Source organism: Rhinolophus ferrumequinum, chromosome 17 (genome assembly GCF_004115265.2).
Source record: "Rhinolophus ferrumequinum isolate MPI-CBG mRhiFer1 chromosome 17, mRhiFer1_v1.p, whole genome shotgun sequence".
NCBI lineage: Eukaryota > Metazoa > Chordata > Mammalia > Chiroptera > Rhinolophidae > Rhinolophus > Rhinolophus ferrumequinum.
In genome coordinates this window covers 49,969,179-49,987,891 of record NC_046300.1, presented here as the reverse complement: position 1 = coordinate 49,987,891, position 18,713 = coordinate 49,969,179, and the positions used below count along the sequence as shown (strand labels likewise).

At 43.3% G+C, this 18,713-nt stretch overlaps 1 protein-coding gene across 1 annotated transcript in view; it reads right to left on the bottom strand.

Annotated features, from left to right (window-relative positions):
• Positions 1 to 18,713, bottom strand: part of CACNA2D3 (calcium voltage-gated channel auxiliary subunit alpha2delta 3) — an 841,437-nt gene that overhangs the window by 266,402 nt on the left and 556,322 nt on the right. Inside the window, 1 exon segment of the mRNA XM_033132710.1 lies at positions 15,553 to 15,686. Within this exon segment, the coding sequence (XP_032988601.1) occupies positions 15,553 to 15,686 (134 nt within the window).

Below are 18,713 nucleotides of genomic sequence, written 5' to 3'. Positions count from 1 at the left end.
AAAGTTGATTATTTGGGGGAAGAAAAAGCAGTAAAAGTTCAATAAAGAAAGGGCTGATGACGTCACTCCTTCCCCTCCAAAGCAATGTTTGAGCAGCGGTTCAACCTGGAGGCAAGTTTCTGAGACACCATCTCAGCTCCAAGGTTAGCTGGAAGGTCACTGGGAAGGCCTTGAACGTGAGCACAGACCCCTGCTGCTCTGTGCAATGTAGGGCTCCCGGACTGGTGACCTTCCTTTCCTAGGTTCAAACACCCCACTGCAGCCTGCCTTCAGAACACTTTGACTTGTTCAGTTGTGTACTTAAAGTTCTGATCTACTTACTCACTGCTTGACTCGCCTGACTACCCATCAAGGTTGCCAGACTTTTCTGTTCAAAGTCATTACCAATGCCCCCAAGAAGTCTGATTCAGGACGCTCAATATCCTGGAAGACAGAAGCTGTGTGTATCAGGAATAGCATATCCCGACTCTGACATAGTGACAGCGATGGAGTTATATAAATTACAGGATGTGATTACAGTGTTTGCTGTGATAACACCATCGTTTTGTGATGTATAACACATTCGAAATGCAAATTCCAGGATATTTAAAAGTCCATGAAATAGATAGAATTGTTTTGACTCAAGATTTCAGTCCAGGAATGCTGTGGCTTCTTGTATAAGTGTGATGAGCAGAGTTTTCCTTCTATCATTTAATATAGCACAGAGAACTCTCCATATGAGAGATCCATGTTGCAAAATTTACGGTTTCCTATCTTGGGTTGTCAACACTATGGGGAACATGATTCAGGACAAGTCAAGCTCCTGAGTCTTCACAGCTCAAAGCAGGCACCATGAGTTTTTCAAAATTCAGTAGAAGCAGTATAACTCAGGCATGTGGGAACCCAAGGACACTTCTAATCACACAGCAGGCATTTGAAAGACTTTGGCACTCCACAAAGCAAGCTGGGGGGCTTGATCCTCCTCAGAGCTAAGGCACATATGTCAGACCTACCCAAGGGCAACATTGCATCAGAGGACAGACCTCACACCAGGCAGGCAACCTAGGTTTGGATCCTATTTGTTCCACTAAGTGTCCCATCTCCTTGGGCAAATTCCTCTATTTCCCTATGACTCAGCTTCCTCTGGAAATGGAGACAGTAGGACCTACCTGGCAGGGAGGCGGAGGCACTGAGCACAGGGCCTGGGTGCATTTAACTGCCCCGTACTGCTGGCTCTAGCATCCCAATCATTCTTACTGCGATGCTCAAATGAGGCCTGGCCTGCAGCATCTTTGGGAAGATGCTTCTGAAAATCACCATTCGTTCTCATAGCCCAGCTTTCCCTCACAAGCTTCTTGGTTCACACCTGCTGGCCACTGCACTAGATTAGCGGGGGCAAAGCAGATTCCAGCACTGATTACTTCTTACTCTAGTTGTTTCTAAATGATACGGCCAGAAAGACTTCTGAGAGAAGCAGGGGCAATGATATAAGTAGACTGTTTTTTTTTTTTTTTCTTTTTCATTCCCAAGCATGGAATGGAGCTTCTAGGCAGGACAAGCTGGACACACCACTCAGGGTAGGGTGCACAGCTTCAACGACTGCCGTGACTTGGGGATACCTTCCTGCTGGGAAGGAGAATACACGTACCAGCCTCTTTATCCCCTTTCTTCTGAGACTGTAAGAATTTAGCAAGTACAAAAAAAAAAAAAAAAAAAAAAAGGAAGGCGTCATTAATTCCACAAGGCTCTATGCATAGAACAATAAGTAATAATGTTATTCTGGATTTGTAGATAATAATGATTAGCATTTATAGAGGACTACGTGCCTAGCATGGTGCTAATTACCTTTTTAAATATTCACAACTCTATGAGATCAGCAATATCATTAGTACCATTTTGCAAAGAATAAACCTTGATTGTATCTATTATATAATGCTGTGCTGTGGCACGTAATTTACAGTAGCACACTTCATAAATGTTGTCACAGGAATGTGTGTGCTCATTTTCACTGTATCTCAGAAGCAGTCAATTGATCTAATCAGGGATATACATTACTAATATTTAAGTAATAGGTGTGATGTGCTACAACGATTTATCTCTGACCAACACAAGAGGTTTTGGCAATTACCATAACGGACATTAGAAATGATTTTGTATTGGTCAATCGGAGGTGTCTACTCTGTGTGGACTGGTCCGACGAATTGCAGAGTCCCTTCCTGCCTTTCCCTGTGTGAAGCCACAAAAAGACTTGGGGAGCTCAGTGGCCCCTATCTTTAGGAATAGTGTCCCAGGCCTGAATGTCAAACAACCTTGTCTTCAGCTGCTGACTCAGGCTTCTCAGTCACCTGACTCCAAGTAGAATGTCAACTGACTCCTGTAAACAATGCCTTTGTTCTGATACAAGATGTCATCAGAACCACTGAAATGATAGAGAGCTGGGGCTTCCTTGAGCTTTCACAACAGTTAGTTGGCTTTTGTGAATGCTGGTAATAAATATTTGTATTGTATGGCAGACTTTGTCTGAGATTTTGTTTTCACCGTAGCCTGGTAACAAGATTCTGAGGGAGAGAATGTAAAGCCTTCACTACTCAAAGCTGGAGGCTACCATGAACTAGCAAAACTAATCTAATAATTTAAAATTACCTAACTGGTTTGGATTGTTCATTATAGGGACTCAAACTGTATTTCCTAAAAATGAAAGCTATGACACCTTTGTGCCCAGGATAGGGACCGACCTTCAGCTTGGTAGGGTCTAATTAATGAACTAGGTACCTGTTCCTCTGGTTTCACAAGTGTCCCCAGAACAATGATGGCCAAAGAGTAAACCCTCATGTGTGCTGACAGCTAGAGAGAGAGGCAATCCAGCTGGATAAGTAGGCCATGAAGTCCATACACTCGGTCTCCTACTTCAGTCCGAGGTTGGATTATCATCGCAAGAGAAATGGGAAATGGACAAACTTGATCTGGATTCCATGAAGTCTGGGGAAATCAACAGACCTTACAAAAATGTATGGTTCTGCCAACCCAGCAAAGGGCTGCTGTGAACCTATGTACTGTGGCCAAGACACAGCCCTCCATGTGTTTCTGCATTCCCAGCCGCCGATTTTCTTTTCCAAGTTTGTTCTTGCCTTGCATTCAGTTGTACTTGGTTGAAAATCTGTTCTTAATAATATTAATAGTTAAAAATTAAGATTATTTTAACCTTTAAATAACTTACGTTTAACAAAACCACATTATTTTCTAAGTAAAAAGATCCACACATTTTAATAACAAAAGAGAGTCAGTAATCTCACTCTAAAAGGAGAGCTTTTTCAATACAATACAGTTTTGTTACATATGTATTGTCATGCAGTGATCAATATTTCTTAACTTGAGAATTCCATGCTTTTACATAACAGTAAACTAAATAAGAAGCAGATTGTCTAAGGCTAGGATGGTCAACAGCTGCCAAAAACCTATGATTTCCCTCCACCCCTCCCGTATTCCCTTAGTATTCTGTTGCAAAAATTATATTGAAACAATAACTCATTAAGGATTTCTCAGTATCTTCTTCAGAAAACACACTACCATTCTATCCTATCAGACTTTCTGGGAATTTTCCTTTCCAGTCTGGCCCAGAGTAATTAACTTGGCTTGAATAAGGACGGTAATTAAAAGCAGACAGCATTTGTATTTTGATGAGAATTGAGTGCTAATGCTAAAAAAGCTCCATGGACCTGAATATTTTTCCTGGCCTCTCCCAATATCAAGTTTCTTTGGAGTCCACCTAAATTATGATGATGCCCTACCAAAAAATCGCATTCCACTCTTCATCCATAAACCGTATCTTTAGCAAGAAAACCACTGTTAGGAACTTTTCCATCAGACCTAAGTAATGCAGTATAAACAATGTGCCTTAAGCAATCAACCCTTTGCCCAACGTACTGCTTTTAACAACATGCACAGAAAGGGAGGATTGCAGAACTCTGGTTCACCCCCGAAAGTTCCCTGTTCTTCCATCTAAAATCAGCAACTCTCCCTGAGTAGATGAAGTTGGCATTCATCAAAACCAGTTGCTTCAGACCTGAACTTGACCATTCAGATAGATTTTTCAAAAGGAAGGACACATGTGACATTTGCATTTTGGGGAAAATATTTTAAACTCCATCTTGGCACCACCATCCACTTTGTAGTCAATATTCTTAATGATTTTTTCCCTAATTCTTGGTGCCTCATTGTATCTTTTCAGGAGAAGTATAGCGCTGACTGGGAACAACACACCAGTGAATAGTAAAAGTAAATTGGTGGTATGACTAAGAACAAGCCACTTAGCCTGTCGGTGTAGCTACTGACTGTGTAGTACTATGAGTCAGGCACAGTACTGGGTCGTAGGGATCCAATACACACTTGCCCCAATCATTCCATTATTTTTCGGAAGACAGACAAAAAAGAATTTTTCAAGAGAAAAAAAAAAAAATCAAAGGACTTCACTTGAAATAATTACAAATGAAGAAAAGGGATAGGGATCTGAGGTGGAAAGTCAATGGGTGCATGAGGAATAATATTCCAGCTGCAACTTGGAGAATGGGAAAGAGTCTCTCCTTCCGGACAGGAGCAGAGTGGAAGCACCATGTTTCCGTTCAGAAGGAGAAGCATGTTCCAAAGCCTGGAGGAGGGAGAAAGTTTGGGGATGCTAAAGCACCGCAAAGGGAACCAGCATGGCTGATGTTTCGAGAGTGAGGGGAGAGTGGCCACTGACGCTGGGGCTCTGTTGACCAAGGTAAGACACTTGGAGACAATATATAGGGAAGCACACTGAAAGCCAGGAAATGAAAAACAAACGTAAGCAGTTATTTTTAAAGATTCTGCGAATGCCCAGTGTATACCCAAGAATCAGATACGATTCCGACAGCGTCAATACCATTTACAAAATTCTTGTCTTTTAACAGTAGGTAAGTTTTGTAGCATGAAATTGTATATGGCAAAAGCACCATCAATTTTATCTTAATCAGGATATAGCAGATATTAAACCCTGTTTGCCATTCGTGGTCTTCCTGAGACTGAGTGTTCACGCACCAACTGCTCCACTGCCCTTTGGAGAGCTTTGGCCGGCACCATACCCTGCTCGCTGCGCCATGTGTCATGGGGGGCGGACTGCGGGGTCTCTGCTCCCGCTCCCCATATAAGAACGCAGGACATGGTGAGGCCAAAAAGGAACACCCACGGAGCCATAGGTAGCGGAGTCATACCACTATAGTCTCACTGGAGGCTGGATTCACATGATGTGCGACCTGCTGTCTGCTTTTCTGCCTGCCAACCGACTGACTCACTAACTGCGATCCGAACTTGCTAGCTCAGCCACCATCTTCTTGCTAGGCCCCATTTTCTGCTAGCGTAGCCATGGCAGTTATATTAGTGGCCAATGGCTCACTGGTTACAGCTGACTGCCAACTAGCCACTATTATTATTAATATTGGCCTTAATAGTTCACCCAATGAATAATTCTTGAACCCAGCACCGCTGGGATTGGGGGGACATTTGTTGGAGCAATTGGGGCTAAAAGGAAGCCATGAGCCTAGGGCTCAGAGAAAAAGAAAGAGGACATATTCCTGAGAGTTAATATTAGAGCCCAGCTGGAAATACAACTTACAGAAGCCTTAGATAGAAAAAAGTCTAGAAATGCCAACTCCTTCAGACTCCAGCCATTTCCTCCTACCCATACTTTTTTCTTACATAATCTATTATCCACAGGCAATAGATTATTATCCTAGCTCCTCAAAGCATGCACACATGAATTCAGACCCCTTTGATGTAAGTGGCAAATGCTTCCTTGGATTGGCGGTGGCGGTTGCCTGTGTGACGTGGTCAAGATGAATCCACTGACCATGCGTATAACAAAGAGGGCCTTAAGCAAGTTTGCAGCAGACTCACTGACATGTTGGAGATGGTGCCATTCTCTCCTGACGTCTACGAAACATAGATACTTTGAGATGCTCTCTAACCTTGAGATGTCTCATCTATGAGCTTCCTACAGCCCAGTATTGCTATGTGGCCACCCCTGAACTCAGGAGCAGAGTGAACATGACATCGTGCCTCTCCACAAAGAGTTTATAGTTCAGTTGGATAAAAAATATGGAATTTTTTTATGTAGGACAAAAAGTTCCAGGATGGTGCTAAATGCTTTGGAAGCATATCATGAGGGCCCCACTCTAGATCGGGGGTGTGGGGGTGGATCAGAGGGGATCAGGCAGGGCTTCCCAGAGGAGACGGTGATGAAACTGAGCACAAGGGATAATAAGCCCTGAGGCTTCCAGATGGGTAGGAGGAAGCGGCTGGTTCTTGCAGAGAGAACACGTGCAGTGGTTAGGTACTGGAGAATATCAGGGGTCGTTCTTGAGACTGGATCTGTGTGTAGGGGAAGGCTGGGGGGTCGCACTGAACGGGGAAAGGCAAGACTGAGGGTAAACAGGGATCAGGTTACCAAGTGATTCAAATGCTTAAACTTTAGGTTCCCCGGGAAGATTTCGAGCCAGTAGTGATCCTACCTGCATTTTCAGATCCTCTGACTTATTGGTTGACAATGAAAATAGCTCAACCATTTGTGAAACCCTTTCAAACTGGGCCTTGAAATGCTTCACAAAGCAGACAGAAAGTCATCTAATTTGGTCTCATGATGGCCTTGTCCTTGTGAGGTGTGAGGGCAGTCCTGCCCCTGGGTCCCTTCTACTGGACCAACTGAGGACCACACAGTGCATTTGACACCCGTCTTCCTCAAAGGAAGGATTCTTCCCATGCAAAGAAATGCTCTTTAAGAGGGAGCAAAGGGAAAGAGAAAAAGGCTGGGATGGTACTCACCTCTTGCTTCATCTCAGCCCCCCCTTTAATTTGATCACTTCAGAAGAGAAATCAATGACTAGAGTGTTGAATAGTTGTTTCCATCAATTGGCAAATATGTTGATGTTTCAGATTTTTTCATTAAACATACTGGAAATTGATCCGAAAATACGTTCCTTTTGCCTGAATAAACTATTGTCTTTGCTTGTTGTTTCTGTGTTCCGAACAAAAGAGAATTTCCCCCATGGAACTGGCACTGGGCATCGTCAGCAGAATAAGGCTGAAGGAGATTCCGGACTCCTGTATCTCTCTCAGAAGCAGGTGTGAAAGGCCATAAAGGAATAATCTTTTAAGAGCAAGAGGAGGCATAGGAGTGGTCCTCTGCCATTTTTAAATAGAAGCAGCATAAGAGCACAAGTCAGGTGAAATATTCTTACCTACGGTATCTTTAAGCCATAGCTGCACAAACAGACAACACATTTATCATTGGCACAGTAATCCTTATGGAATAAGAGCAAAGGAATTAAATCTTTTACGTGGAAGAAGTTCTTTCTATCACAAGAGAAGAGCAACTAGCATCTGATATCAAACCACAGCCTGGTTCTCTGGGATTATTTTAATTATTCTTCATGTTGATAATAAGAGGAATGTGATCATTTTAGTTTAAACCATGTCAAAGCATGAGAATCAGCTCTGAGAATCTAAATTGCCTAAATATCTGGGCTGTGGAAGTGGAAAAAGCAGTACAAAGTTGGTTGTGATGTCCAAAATACCTCGCTCAGCTCTCAGAAAGCACAAGAGAGAGGGGTTCCTACCACCCATGAGGCAGGATGTTGGGTGGAGGAAAGGCAGGGTCAAAGACATGGGAGGCAGGGAGAGGATTGGGGGGACACTTGTTGGAGCAATTGGGGCTAAAAGGAAGCCATGAGCCTGGGGCTCAGAGAAGAAAAAAGAGGACATATTCCTGAGAGTTAATATTAGAGCCCAGCTGGAGATACAACTTACAGTAGCCTTAGATAGAAAAAAGTCTAGAAATGCCAACTCCTTCAGACTCCAGCCATTTCCTCCTACCCATACTTTTTTCTTACATAATCTATTATCCACAGCCCTGGCTGATCTGCTTTTATCATATGACCTGTGTCACATGACCCTTCCCCAGCCATAGCTGATTGGTTAAGGGGCAGGCATCTGACCTCAATGGAAGGAACCATGGGCTAGAGCAAGTTCTGTAATTTGCTCAGACATGAACCCAGATACACAAACACTGAGTTAATCTCTACTTGGTTTGAACTGGGATGTCGTATAAAGTAGAGTTGGAGGGGACCATGTTTCATCCATGAGTGAGGGGAGACAAGAGAACTAGTTCACAGAGAATATGAAAAATACAGCTGACATGTGAGGTGGCAAACACAGGCAAAAGGCCGCGTGGCTCCGCAAAGAAAGAACAAAGGAAGCGATTGTTTGCTCAAGATGATTTCCTATTCTCTTGATGATTCTTGCCTCTGCTGAGGCTGCTCCTATATCCATCTAATAAGTTTCCCCTAGCGTGAGTGGGTTCTCTGCCTAGAGCCAATGTTTTCTAAGAAGTGATTAAAGTATGGTGAGTCAACTTTTGATTATCTGCAGTAAAGAAGAGAAATAAGGCAGAAATATTATGAAATATTAGTAGCATCATTATAAGAACCCTTCCAGTTTGGTTTTCTAAGACAACCACAGACACAGCCTGCCCGTCCCCATAACCATCTCTTCTAACTAGACCCAGACTCAGGGCACAACAGATATCTACAGCAGAAAATCCCACTTTGCCCTTCTCAGAGGTTGGCTCAATGATTACTCAGGATCCTACCCAGGTTCTGCAATGCCAGGAAGGAGCACAAAACAGTGCTTCAGATTCTCCCTTATGCTCTGTACTTTCACCCCGATATCTACCAGAGCAGCTCGGCCTCTGTACATTTTATACATGAAGGGTCCATGGAAACATTTGACTAGATAAAGAGCGCCATTGGTTAAAAAATGGTACCAAAATGAGTACCATACTGATGGGATACATGATCTTTGGCTTGGATTATTTTGAGTTCTGCAAACAAGTGCTACGGAGGACTTTGTCACTTCTCAGCCCTCCCAGTATCCATTTTCTTTGAGACTGGTTTCTTCCCCACTCTGTGAGAATCGGGATATCAATTAGTAGCTCCATCTAACTTCTCAGTGTGGGGTTCTGACCCAAACAGGCCTATCATAGCCTTGACATAGATATCATAACAGTAAAGGAGAAATCAAGGACCACAAAGATAATGAAATCTAATGGATGGTAGAGGCCATCGTTACTACCCTGTAGAGAGAAACTGCCTGGGAATTAACTTAGTAAGAATCAAGGGATAAGTCTAAATAACATGGAATTGAACCCTAAATCTAATCATGCCTCAAGACAAAACTATATAGATGTCTTGGTTCCAACTTGGTTCCAAGAGTCAACAAATTCCTTTTTGATCTTGGCTAGAGTTGGGTGCTGTCACTTACTAACAAAGAATGCTGAATAATCTATCATGCTAAATGATTATTTAGACTTAATGGTCTTATCCATTTCTATAAGGTCTTAAATCTATTTCTAGAGGCTTTCCTTTCATTACAGACAATGGTAAATTATTATGCCACAATAGCAGAAACAATAATAAATCTAAAAATCTGAAAAAAACCACGTGAAATCTAACTTTCATTTTTAGCCTTCAGCTTTTCTACTAGTTGACTGTCATCCATACAGAGTGTTAATATATCTTCCCTGAAGATAATAATTTTATACTTTTGATTCATAGTTTTGTAACACTAACTCAAAGAAAAGAAGGTTAAGCTTAGGGAAGAAAAAAAAGAAACAGAAATCTAGACTCAAAGGGAGGAAAAAAAATATTTAGGTGAATATAAATGGCACCAGCAAGCAAGAATGCACTCATTTTTTAACATCACCATCTCGTGGCAAAATAAAATTTAAAAAAATAATAATTATAATTATAATAGTAATCTGTTTCAATGGAAATCAAGTACTATAATATTTATAGTCTGAGCCAGAGTTAAAATGACTGCAGGGCCAGAAGTGAAGTGTCACAGCATGCTCCACATGTTTTTAACACGGTTTCTAAAGGCTCTGGAGGCTATTAAATTTAATGAACCCATCTGCTATGAAATAGAGGTCCCATCGTAATCAGTTTCCTCCATGCCATGTAATGCAGATGGCATTCTCAGTTCCGCAACCCAGCAGGATGGTTTATGTTTCTCTTTATGTGTGTCTTTTTGTTTTGACGATTTGAACTTCTTTGATATGCAGCGGTGTCTTGGGAAAATACTGTAAATTCGGTTTCCAAGCCCCAACAACTTCCTTATGATGGCTTGGACCCCCTGAGTAATTGCTTCTAGGCAGTAAGATGTTATAGCTTAAAGCAATCACCCAAATGACTCCTAAATGGCCTAGGTGCCATTCCTAGATGGGAAACTGAAACGAATGTGTAATTTATCAAATGCAAAGCATTTTCTCCAAGTTGGACTTAGTGGGAGGTAAGGATGAGGGACACAGGTCCAATTTGCAAATGCAACAAAATGGGTTTGAAAGTTCCTACAAATTGCAGACTGAAGAGCATTACCAGCAAAGGGAGGGCCAGGAGGCCTTGGTAATGAATTCTCATTATTTTAAATGGTCACATTCCCACTGATTCTAAAAGATTTTTTTGCTTCCCTTCTGTGTGTCAGTGTGGTCTATGCAAACTCCCCTGGAGGGGTCGATCAGGATGGGGGTGCTTCCTCAGTTTAATGCAGGCTCTGCCCTGCACAGCAAGTTGGGTAGCATTCCCCAGATGATTAGGATCCAACTGGAAAGCACCAGCCTTTTGCTTACAAAATGGAACAAATTCCATTGTGAAAGATTTTTCGCTCTGCACCTAAGAGATAATGACTGTACATGACTAGTTTTCAGATAAGAAGCCCATGAATTTCAGAATTTTGGTGTTTGCTGTTTTATCAATTAATACATGAGATCTTATTTGATTAAACATAATTAACGTTGTTAACATTAATTCATTTATTTGGGCTTCACTAGGAAAGCAAATTGAATAGAACAGCCAGGCAGGAGACAGAATATTTAATCAGACTGGTAGTAACAGGCAGGGAGGATGGGCCCTGAAAGCAAAGTTTTGCCAGTCTCCATTCTACAACACCAGGCTTGGTTAAGTGGAATCCTTGACTCTCATGTGTAAGAATCTAAACTCAGCTTATGCTCACACACTTTTATCTTGAGCTTGCTCAGACCCAGAACCGTAGGAATCAATGCATAATTAATAAAAAGGGAAAGCGCTGTACTTGCAGGTTACCTTAAGCTATTCATTTAAGTATTAAATCAATTACATAATTATATTTGTTGCTGCTGGGTTTTAAGCCATAGTAACTGATGAGTCAAGTAAACAGAAATCCTTTCGCCTTAACCACCAGATAATTAAGGAGAAAGAAGGCTTTTAAGGCCATATTAAGCAAACTTGTAGGATCAAGTGTCCAAATTTCCTAGATAATCAACGAATACCTATTTTCTTAGTATTTTATAGAAATGACGTAAGTCAGCAGGGTCAGAAGGTACCTGATTCCTAAAGAAATCAAAGCCAATTTCCGACTGCAATGTCACAAAGAGAACCAGGCCCCTTGAGACATCAGTGGTGAGCAGACATGGCTACCCTGAGACTTTCTCTCGACAGTTTGCAGGAGGAGGCACTGGTTGTATTTCTCGATGGCATTCTCTTTCCGTCTGAGACCACAGAAGGACAGAGGCTGCTGTAGAGCGCAGGATTCTAAAATGGCTCCCGAGATTTCTGCCTCCACAAGTACATGTCCCTTAAAATCCCCTCCCTTGGAGTATGAATATGATGGGATATCACTCCCATGATTAGAGACTATCATTCAACTTTAAGTTAATTAAAAGAGAGATTACCCTGGGTGGGCCTGACCTACTCAAAGAAGCCTTTGAAAGGAGGTGAAGCATCAGAGAGGTGAACTCTTGCTGGCCTGGAAGAAAGCAAACAGCATCGTATGAACTGCCTATAGTGGCCATGTGAGAAAGAATTGTGGGTGATAAGAGCTGAGAACAATCGCCAGTGGATGACAAGCAAGAAAACAGGAACCTCGGTCTAACAACTGCAAGGGACTGAATTCTGCCAATAATCTGAATGAGCTTGGGAGAGGCCCGTAAACTGCAGATGAGAACTGTAGTGCAGCCAACACTTAATTGCAGCCTTGTAAAACCCTCAGCTGAGGGTCCAGCTAGCTTGTACCTGGACTCCTGACCCATGGGAACCATACATTTGTGTTGTTTTAAGCAGATAAGTTTTTGGTCATCCGTTTCGTGGAAATAGAAAATGATTACGGGTGTCCCGGTGATGCTGACCCATGTCATAAAGAGTGTTGGCAGTTCTAGCTGGGAATAGCAACTGCCCTCACACCAGTTGGTGGCCTTCTTCTCTGTGTCTGGGGAGGTCATTCTCCTTCATGGAGCACAGGGCTCCCGCAGGCTACCAAGTGACTATAAGACAAAAACCAGAAACTAACCTGGCCACCAGATTTACTGCATCAACCTAGGATGAAACAAATCAAGGTAAACTATAAGAAAGAAAGAAAGAAAGAGAGAGAATGAGAGAGACAGAGAGAGAGAGAGACAGAGAGAGAGAGAGAGACAGAGAGAGAGAGAGAATGAGAGAGAGACAGAGAGAGACAGAGAGAGAGAGGAAGAAGGGAGGGAGGGAGGAAGGAAGGAAGGAAGGAAGAAAGACTAAGTGTCAATTTCCTTGAATGAAGGAAAGACTTTTCCTCCCTAGTCTTTTATGACGGCTTTGCCCACGCTTAACACATTGGAATTTTTTTTAGCAACTTTCTTTACAGGCTTTCCAAGGCATTCCTTTACATAGTCACAGAAGTAACAACTTTCTTTTCCCACTCATAATTCATTAGTTGAAATAATCTTTAACTAATTTATACAATTATGATAAAATTACAACTGGCATCAATAGATTGGGGAATGAAGAGGACTGGTTTCTAGTAAGCTTGCAACTCAACTGGGGGAACAGTTGTGCGTATGATTCTTGTGCCAACATGGCCTTCCAGACCAAACGTCCAGTGTGCTGTTCCAGAGCAGAGAGAGGGCACTGAGTCCATTAAGTGCAGTCAGGTAAGAGGGCTCCTACTATGTTTCCCTGTCCTTGGGCAAGGCAGCCATTTTTGCACCTCAGTAAGGCTGGGAGGGACCCTCCTTGGCTGGTACCTGCAGCACAGCAAGCAGTGTTCCTTAGGGACACGGACCCTACGCACCAACACCAGACATTAGTGCCTGGCCCACAACACGTAACTGCAGCAAAAGTAATTCCAAAGGATTAAAGTGTATCTGTAGGGGAACAGTGCTTTCAAAGTACTCATCATTCTTCAGTCTCAAATTCTATTATCAGAATGGTACAAGTCATACTTAGTTACCATGAAGTTTCTTTGAGACCCAGCTCCCAATGCTAAGTGCTTCTGAGTTTGGTTTTTAATCATTGCAAGCTCAATTGGGACTGCCCTTGAGGTGTCGGGACAGTCATGAGCTTGCAATCATCTTCTGGGTGGTTCCAAATTTGGTGGGTTCATCTTAGAATTTAGACTCTGCAGCAGTTTGGTATACAAATCCTAGTTTGATTCCCCCTAAATGACAGGGTGGTTTTTTTTGTTTGTTTGTTTTGTTTTTTGTTTTTTGTCTTGGCAGAATCCAGGCCCAGATAAGGAGTTTGAAGAGACCGTTGCTTCCTGGCCCAAGAAGCACATATTAGAACAGCAGATGCCCTCTCCTCACTGACCTGGCCCCCAAAAGAGGAAGAGATTCTCCAGTGTCCTTACTGGCCCAACAGGTTTCTCAATACCACTAAGATGAGAAGGAACCCTCCAAACATTCTACTAGGGGATTTATTTATCAGGGCTATTTGCACAGCTACAACAGAAGCTAGGAAAGCACAGAGGTGACGCTGAGCTATCATTTCAGCAACAGGCATATTGGGGCGGAGGGAGAGGGGGGAGTGTTAGTTTTACGCATGTCAAAGCGTTCTTGGTGAGGTGGAATCAATGAGCTGTTATCTTGGTATATACCATTTTACTCAGTAACGAGCCATTTAAAACATCATTGTATTTTAAGGTAAGTAAAGGTGCTTATGGCACAGAATGAGGATTTCATGTAAATACTTAAGACAAAGCACAAGGCTTTGAAGACATTTCCATTGCAACTGCTCATCTAGGGTTGCCCCCAGACCATTTACTTTGCCTTTCTTGTCAGAAGTTCTTTCAGGGAAAAGCTAGAGTAGCAATGGGTTCTCCCTCCCTCTTATTGCCCTCCATATATAAACATAAATATAAATATGGATGTATATAATTAGTAAATCTGAAACAATTGATTTAAGTGATTAACATTATTTAAAGCCAGACATCATATCAATGCAAGCTTTATCCTCGGCCTCACCATGACCTCTAGGTTGCATATGCCCAGCCAGAATATTCTATCCTGTGATATGTTCTTTTCTGAAAGTGGTGCCATGTTCATTTTCTTCTCATTGGTGACACTGCGTTTTCTGATGACTCACCAAGATTTTTGTCTGGATTGATCCCATTATAGATACTCTTTTCACCCCTCTCACAACTTGTCAAAAATCTCTGAGAAAGCTCTTTGAGACCATGAAAATTCTTTGCTCAAAATTTCCCCCTAGATTTCTCCTAGGGCCGGGGTACCCCTTCTTGTCCGGTTCATATTCCCACAGTCCCACTGTGTACCTGAAGGCTGAGAAGGGGCAGGCTGCTGTGATGGCCCCCAAGATGGGTTCCCCTATGTTGTTCCTGCCCTGTGTTTGCTTGTAGCTGCCAGAAATGCAGCAAGAATGAGAGATCTCATGGAGAGAAAAGCTGGCCCACAGCAGCCATTGAGATCACTCTGGAGAACAGCTATGTCTGGGTTACAGTGATTAATGTGATGTTAATCCCAACAAAAACGATGGGAGAGAGGCCCTGTGGGAACATTTAAAATCAATTAATGAAAAACGCCACTCCCATCAGACTCATTATCACTATGAAAAATCACCCTGAAAATACACAAGAAACCAGGCCATTCACTGAGCCATTGTTTGACGACTGGCAAAGCTCCTCTTTTAAAACGAGTTCAGTACCAGAATCTTTTGCTTGGAATTCAGCTGTAGAATGAGCCATGGCCAGAGTTCTCACAGAGATGCGGTGTCGATATGACCACCATATTCTCACTTGTCTATGGGAAGAAAATGCAGCTGTGGCCTCTAGCGTGACTCCTGTTTGAGTTACACTCGAGCTCCAGTCACCTTCCCGAGTTGAAACCTAAAGATTCATCCCCAGGACTGGGTCTCTCAGATGGCGAGGACTGAATCTAATATGCTTAGAATCACTGCTACAGTGACAGAATTTGTACACATGTGGGAAGGAAAAAAACAAGGAACTAAAGAAGATGCAATCAAAAACGTGAGTTTTCTGTCCTGACCAGACACTTTCCAGAAGTGCCGGTGACAGTCTCCATTAGGATTTTTCACCAACCTTGTTTGCCAAGGGGACCAGTGCAAACTCTACAACAAGGGAAAATGTCATTGAACCCCATTATTGAGGAAGAGTGACACAATTGCTGTCTTCTGGAATCACCACAGGAAAACGCTCCCATCCCAGGAGGAGCCCTTGGGCTGTCCCCCAGGGGCCCCGTGAACTCACGGTGCTGTCGATGTAAGCTTCGGTCCACACGACGTCATGCTCCTGGTCAATCACTTTGGGCCGGCTGAGCACGTGGAGGTATTCCATGACATTTTCCTGCACATCAGCCAAGGTGGAGATCTGGGTGAAAAATCCTGCCAAGGGAGACCCCAGTTTAGTAACAGACAGGGGTGGGAGGGCGGGCACGCACATACCATGCCTTCTTGGTCTCCAGTTAATTTCTTTTTTTCTTTTCCTTTTTAAACAGTATTCTCCTCTCTGCGATCACCCACTTCATGAGAATGTGTTCATGTTAGAAAAAATAGTCAAACAAAAGGAATAAAATAAGATCAGACATAAAGCCACCTCCCAGATGAAGCCCCTGTTAACCCTTTAGATAATGTCTTCCCAGACATATGTAACATACATACATACATACATACATACACACATACGTACATACACCTTCCTGGCAGAAATGGGAGTCCTCTCAACATGCCATTTTATAACCTTTTATTTTTCACTTTAGTGACTCTATTTCCAATGGGAAAACTGTAAACCCCAAAATTGAAAGTCTATTCCATTTTTGTCATATAACAGCAATAGTCATAGTCATGATAAATTTTTGAGTGCTCCCTAAGGGCCATGGAATTTGCTGAACACTTGATAAGCTTTGTCTCATGTATTCTTGACAACATGAGGAAGTGGGGATAACTATATCCATTTTAAAGAGAAGATGACTGAGCCAGACTGAGAATATGTGTTTCACCCATGTTCTCATAGGATCAAGCAGCAAATACAGAAGGTGAACCAGGCTTGAGTCTCTTAATCTCATCTTTGTGCTGTTACAAAATTTTGCCCTTTGTGTGTTTGACGCTGAAATGCTAGCTCATGGCCTTCTGTGGTTACCAGACCTGCCTCTTGAATATGCTGGGTTAGACATGGTTTCTAAGCAACAGAAAAATTCTAATCATGCTATTGTCTTGTGAATGGGGATGCCATTTTGATCTCGAGTTCAGGGCGTAGCTATACTCCTCTTCCACTTGGGGTCCCGTTGGTGTTGCTGTGGGTTAAGAGACGTTAGAAAGGATGAATTGGGCACAGGTCTGGATCCTCAGGAGGGTACCCTTCATTTAAACATTTATGGAAGGCTTTCTTGGTGCCCAGCAGTGGAGAAGCAGAGATTAACAAGATGAGCAGGACCCCTGTCTTCTAGGGCCTGGAAGGGCTGAGTGAACAAGTACAAAACAGCACAATCGACTTGACCCTACAGTGCACAGCCAGGCCAGCCAATGACTGGGCTACCCTGAGAAAGGGTCAGTACCACTGAACGCTAAAGGATGAGGAACAGTGAGCTAGAGGAAGAGGGCTTAAAGAGTGTGTCCAGCAAAGCAAGGAATGTAAATAAAGGCCCAAGGTCAGAGTCAGGTCCTTTCTAGGAACTGGTAATAGCTCAGAATGGTTGGGATAAAGGGCTGGGGGAGAGAGAATACAAGTAAGGTACTACTAGATCAGAGGAAAGGAGCAGGGTGATGGCACATAGGACCGTGGGAAGGAGTTTCGACTTTATCCTACAGGCAGATAGTCATGAAAGAATTTTAAGCAGGATGGACAGGTACGTTTCCTCTCCATGTCTTTAAATAAGGACCCTGATAACTAGTCTCATGCCAGCTCCATTGCCAACAATTCAGAGAGGGTATGTATGCCTCTGAAGCCAGATCTGCCACAGCACTTGCTACGGTGTTTATACAATCTCTTAGTGTCTAAAACGGGGCTCAGGGTAAGGAAATGCCAGACTTCCTGTTGTCCAGAAAGGACTGGGACCCTCCCAGGGCATTTCCAAACAAAGACCAGCTGGTTTGAATTTGGTAGGCCAACTCCAAACCAGGTTGGGACCATGTGGCTTCTGGCTTCCTGATGACAGTTCTGTACATGCTAATTAACATGTACTGTCACCCCTGCCCACCCCAACCCGGCCAGCCAGGGCCAGAGCCTCGCCCATCCGAGGGGACTGGGGCCCCAAAGGAGCAGGCTCTGGCACCTGTTTGAGCATGCAGCCCTGGAGTGGGCTCATGTGCACCGTGGATCTCCCTCAGAGGTCAGGTGTCACAGTCAGGGAGACCCTCTGGGACGCTGCTGTCACAAGACTTCCAGGTGGCCCCTCTTGGAGGCATGGTGGGAAAGAAGTTTTAAAGAGGGTCACTGGATGAAAAGGGGCATCCATAGTGATCTCTCTAAGCAAGGTGGATGCAATCAGTGTTTGAATAAGAAAGGAAACATTTCATCTTCTCTTTAGTACGCAAAGCTAGTAGGGCTCAGAGGGAAAGGTCTTAGAAAGACAAGCATGACAAAGAGAACAAGCTGAGAGGTATTGCCATAGTGGTAAGAGGAGGAGAGAGCTCAATGATTCTGGAACATCAGGGTACATGGGTGAGTGATTCTCAGTGTAAAACAATTCCCATTTGGGGTTCCTGTGCCCAATGTGCAATAAAGACAACATCTCTTAGGAGGAGTTCTTCTTGGCTGTCTACATTTTCTTTCTAATTCTCAAAGCCAACAGCAAAAATCCTTGGTTTGGGGTTTCTCAAATAGGGCCAAGAGAAGAAAGGGAATGAACGTAGGGAGGAGGATGGGGGAGACAGGTCATTAGCATAGAGGGGAGTAGAAAGGAAAAACCACCACACATTTGGACAGGGATTGAGCTGAGATCATCCTCACTTGGCCTTGCATATCACATTCAAAATTCTGAAAATACAAAAAGCTGGCTTCTCCCCAGAGCCACAGACCCATAGCCAACTATACACCTGACACCTCCACAGGATGACTAACAGGATTCTCAGACTGAACTCATTGAAAGCCAACTCCTGATTTCCCTCACCAAACTCATTCCTCCCCCATGTGTCTTTCCCATCTCAGCAAATGGCGCCACTCCCTGACTTAGGCCCCAAACCTGAGAACTATCCTTGATAGCCATCGTTTCCTCCCCCACTGCGTAGCTAATGCACCGCCATCTTCTTCTGGCCCTATCTCTAAAATCTATCTAAACTCCACTTCCTTATCTCTCCTGCTCCCAGCCCACTCCAGACTCCACTGTCTCTCCCCAAGTATAGCAACAGCCTCCCGCCAGGTCCGCCTCCTCATCATTTCAGCTCCTTACAGCAGCCAGAGGGATTGGCTTAAAG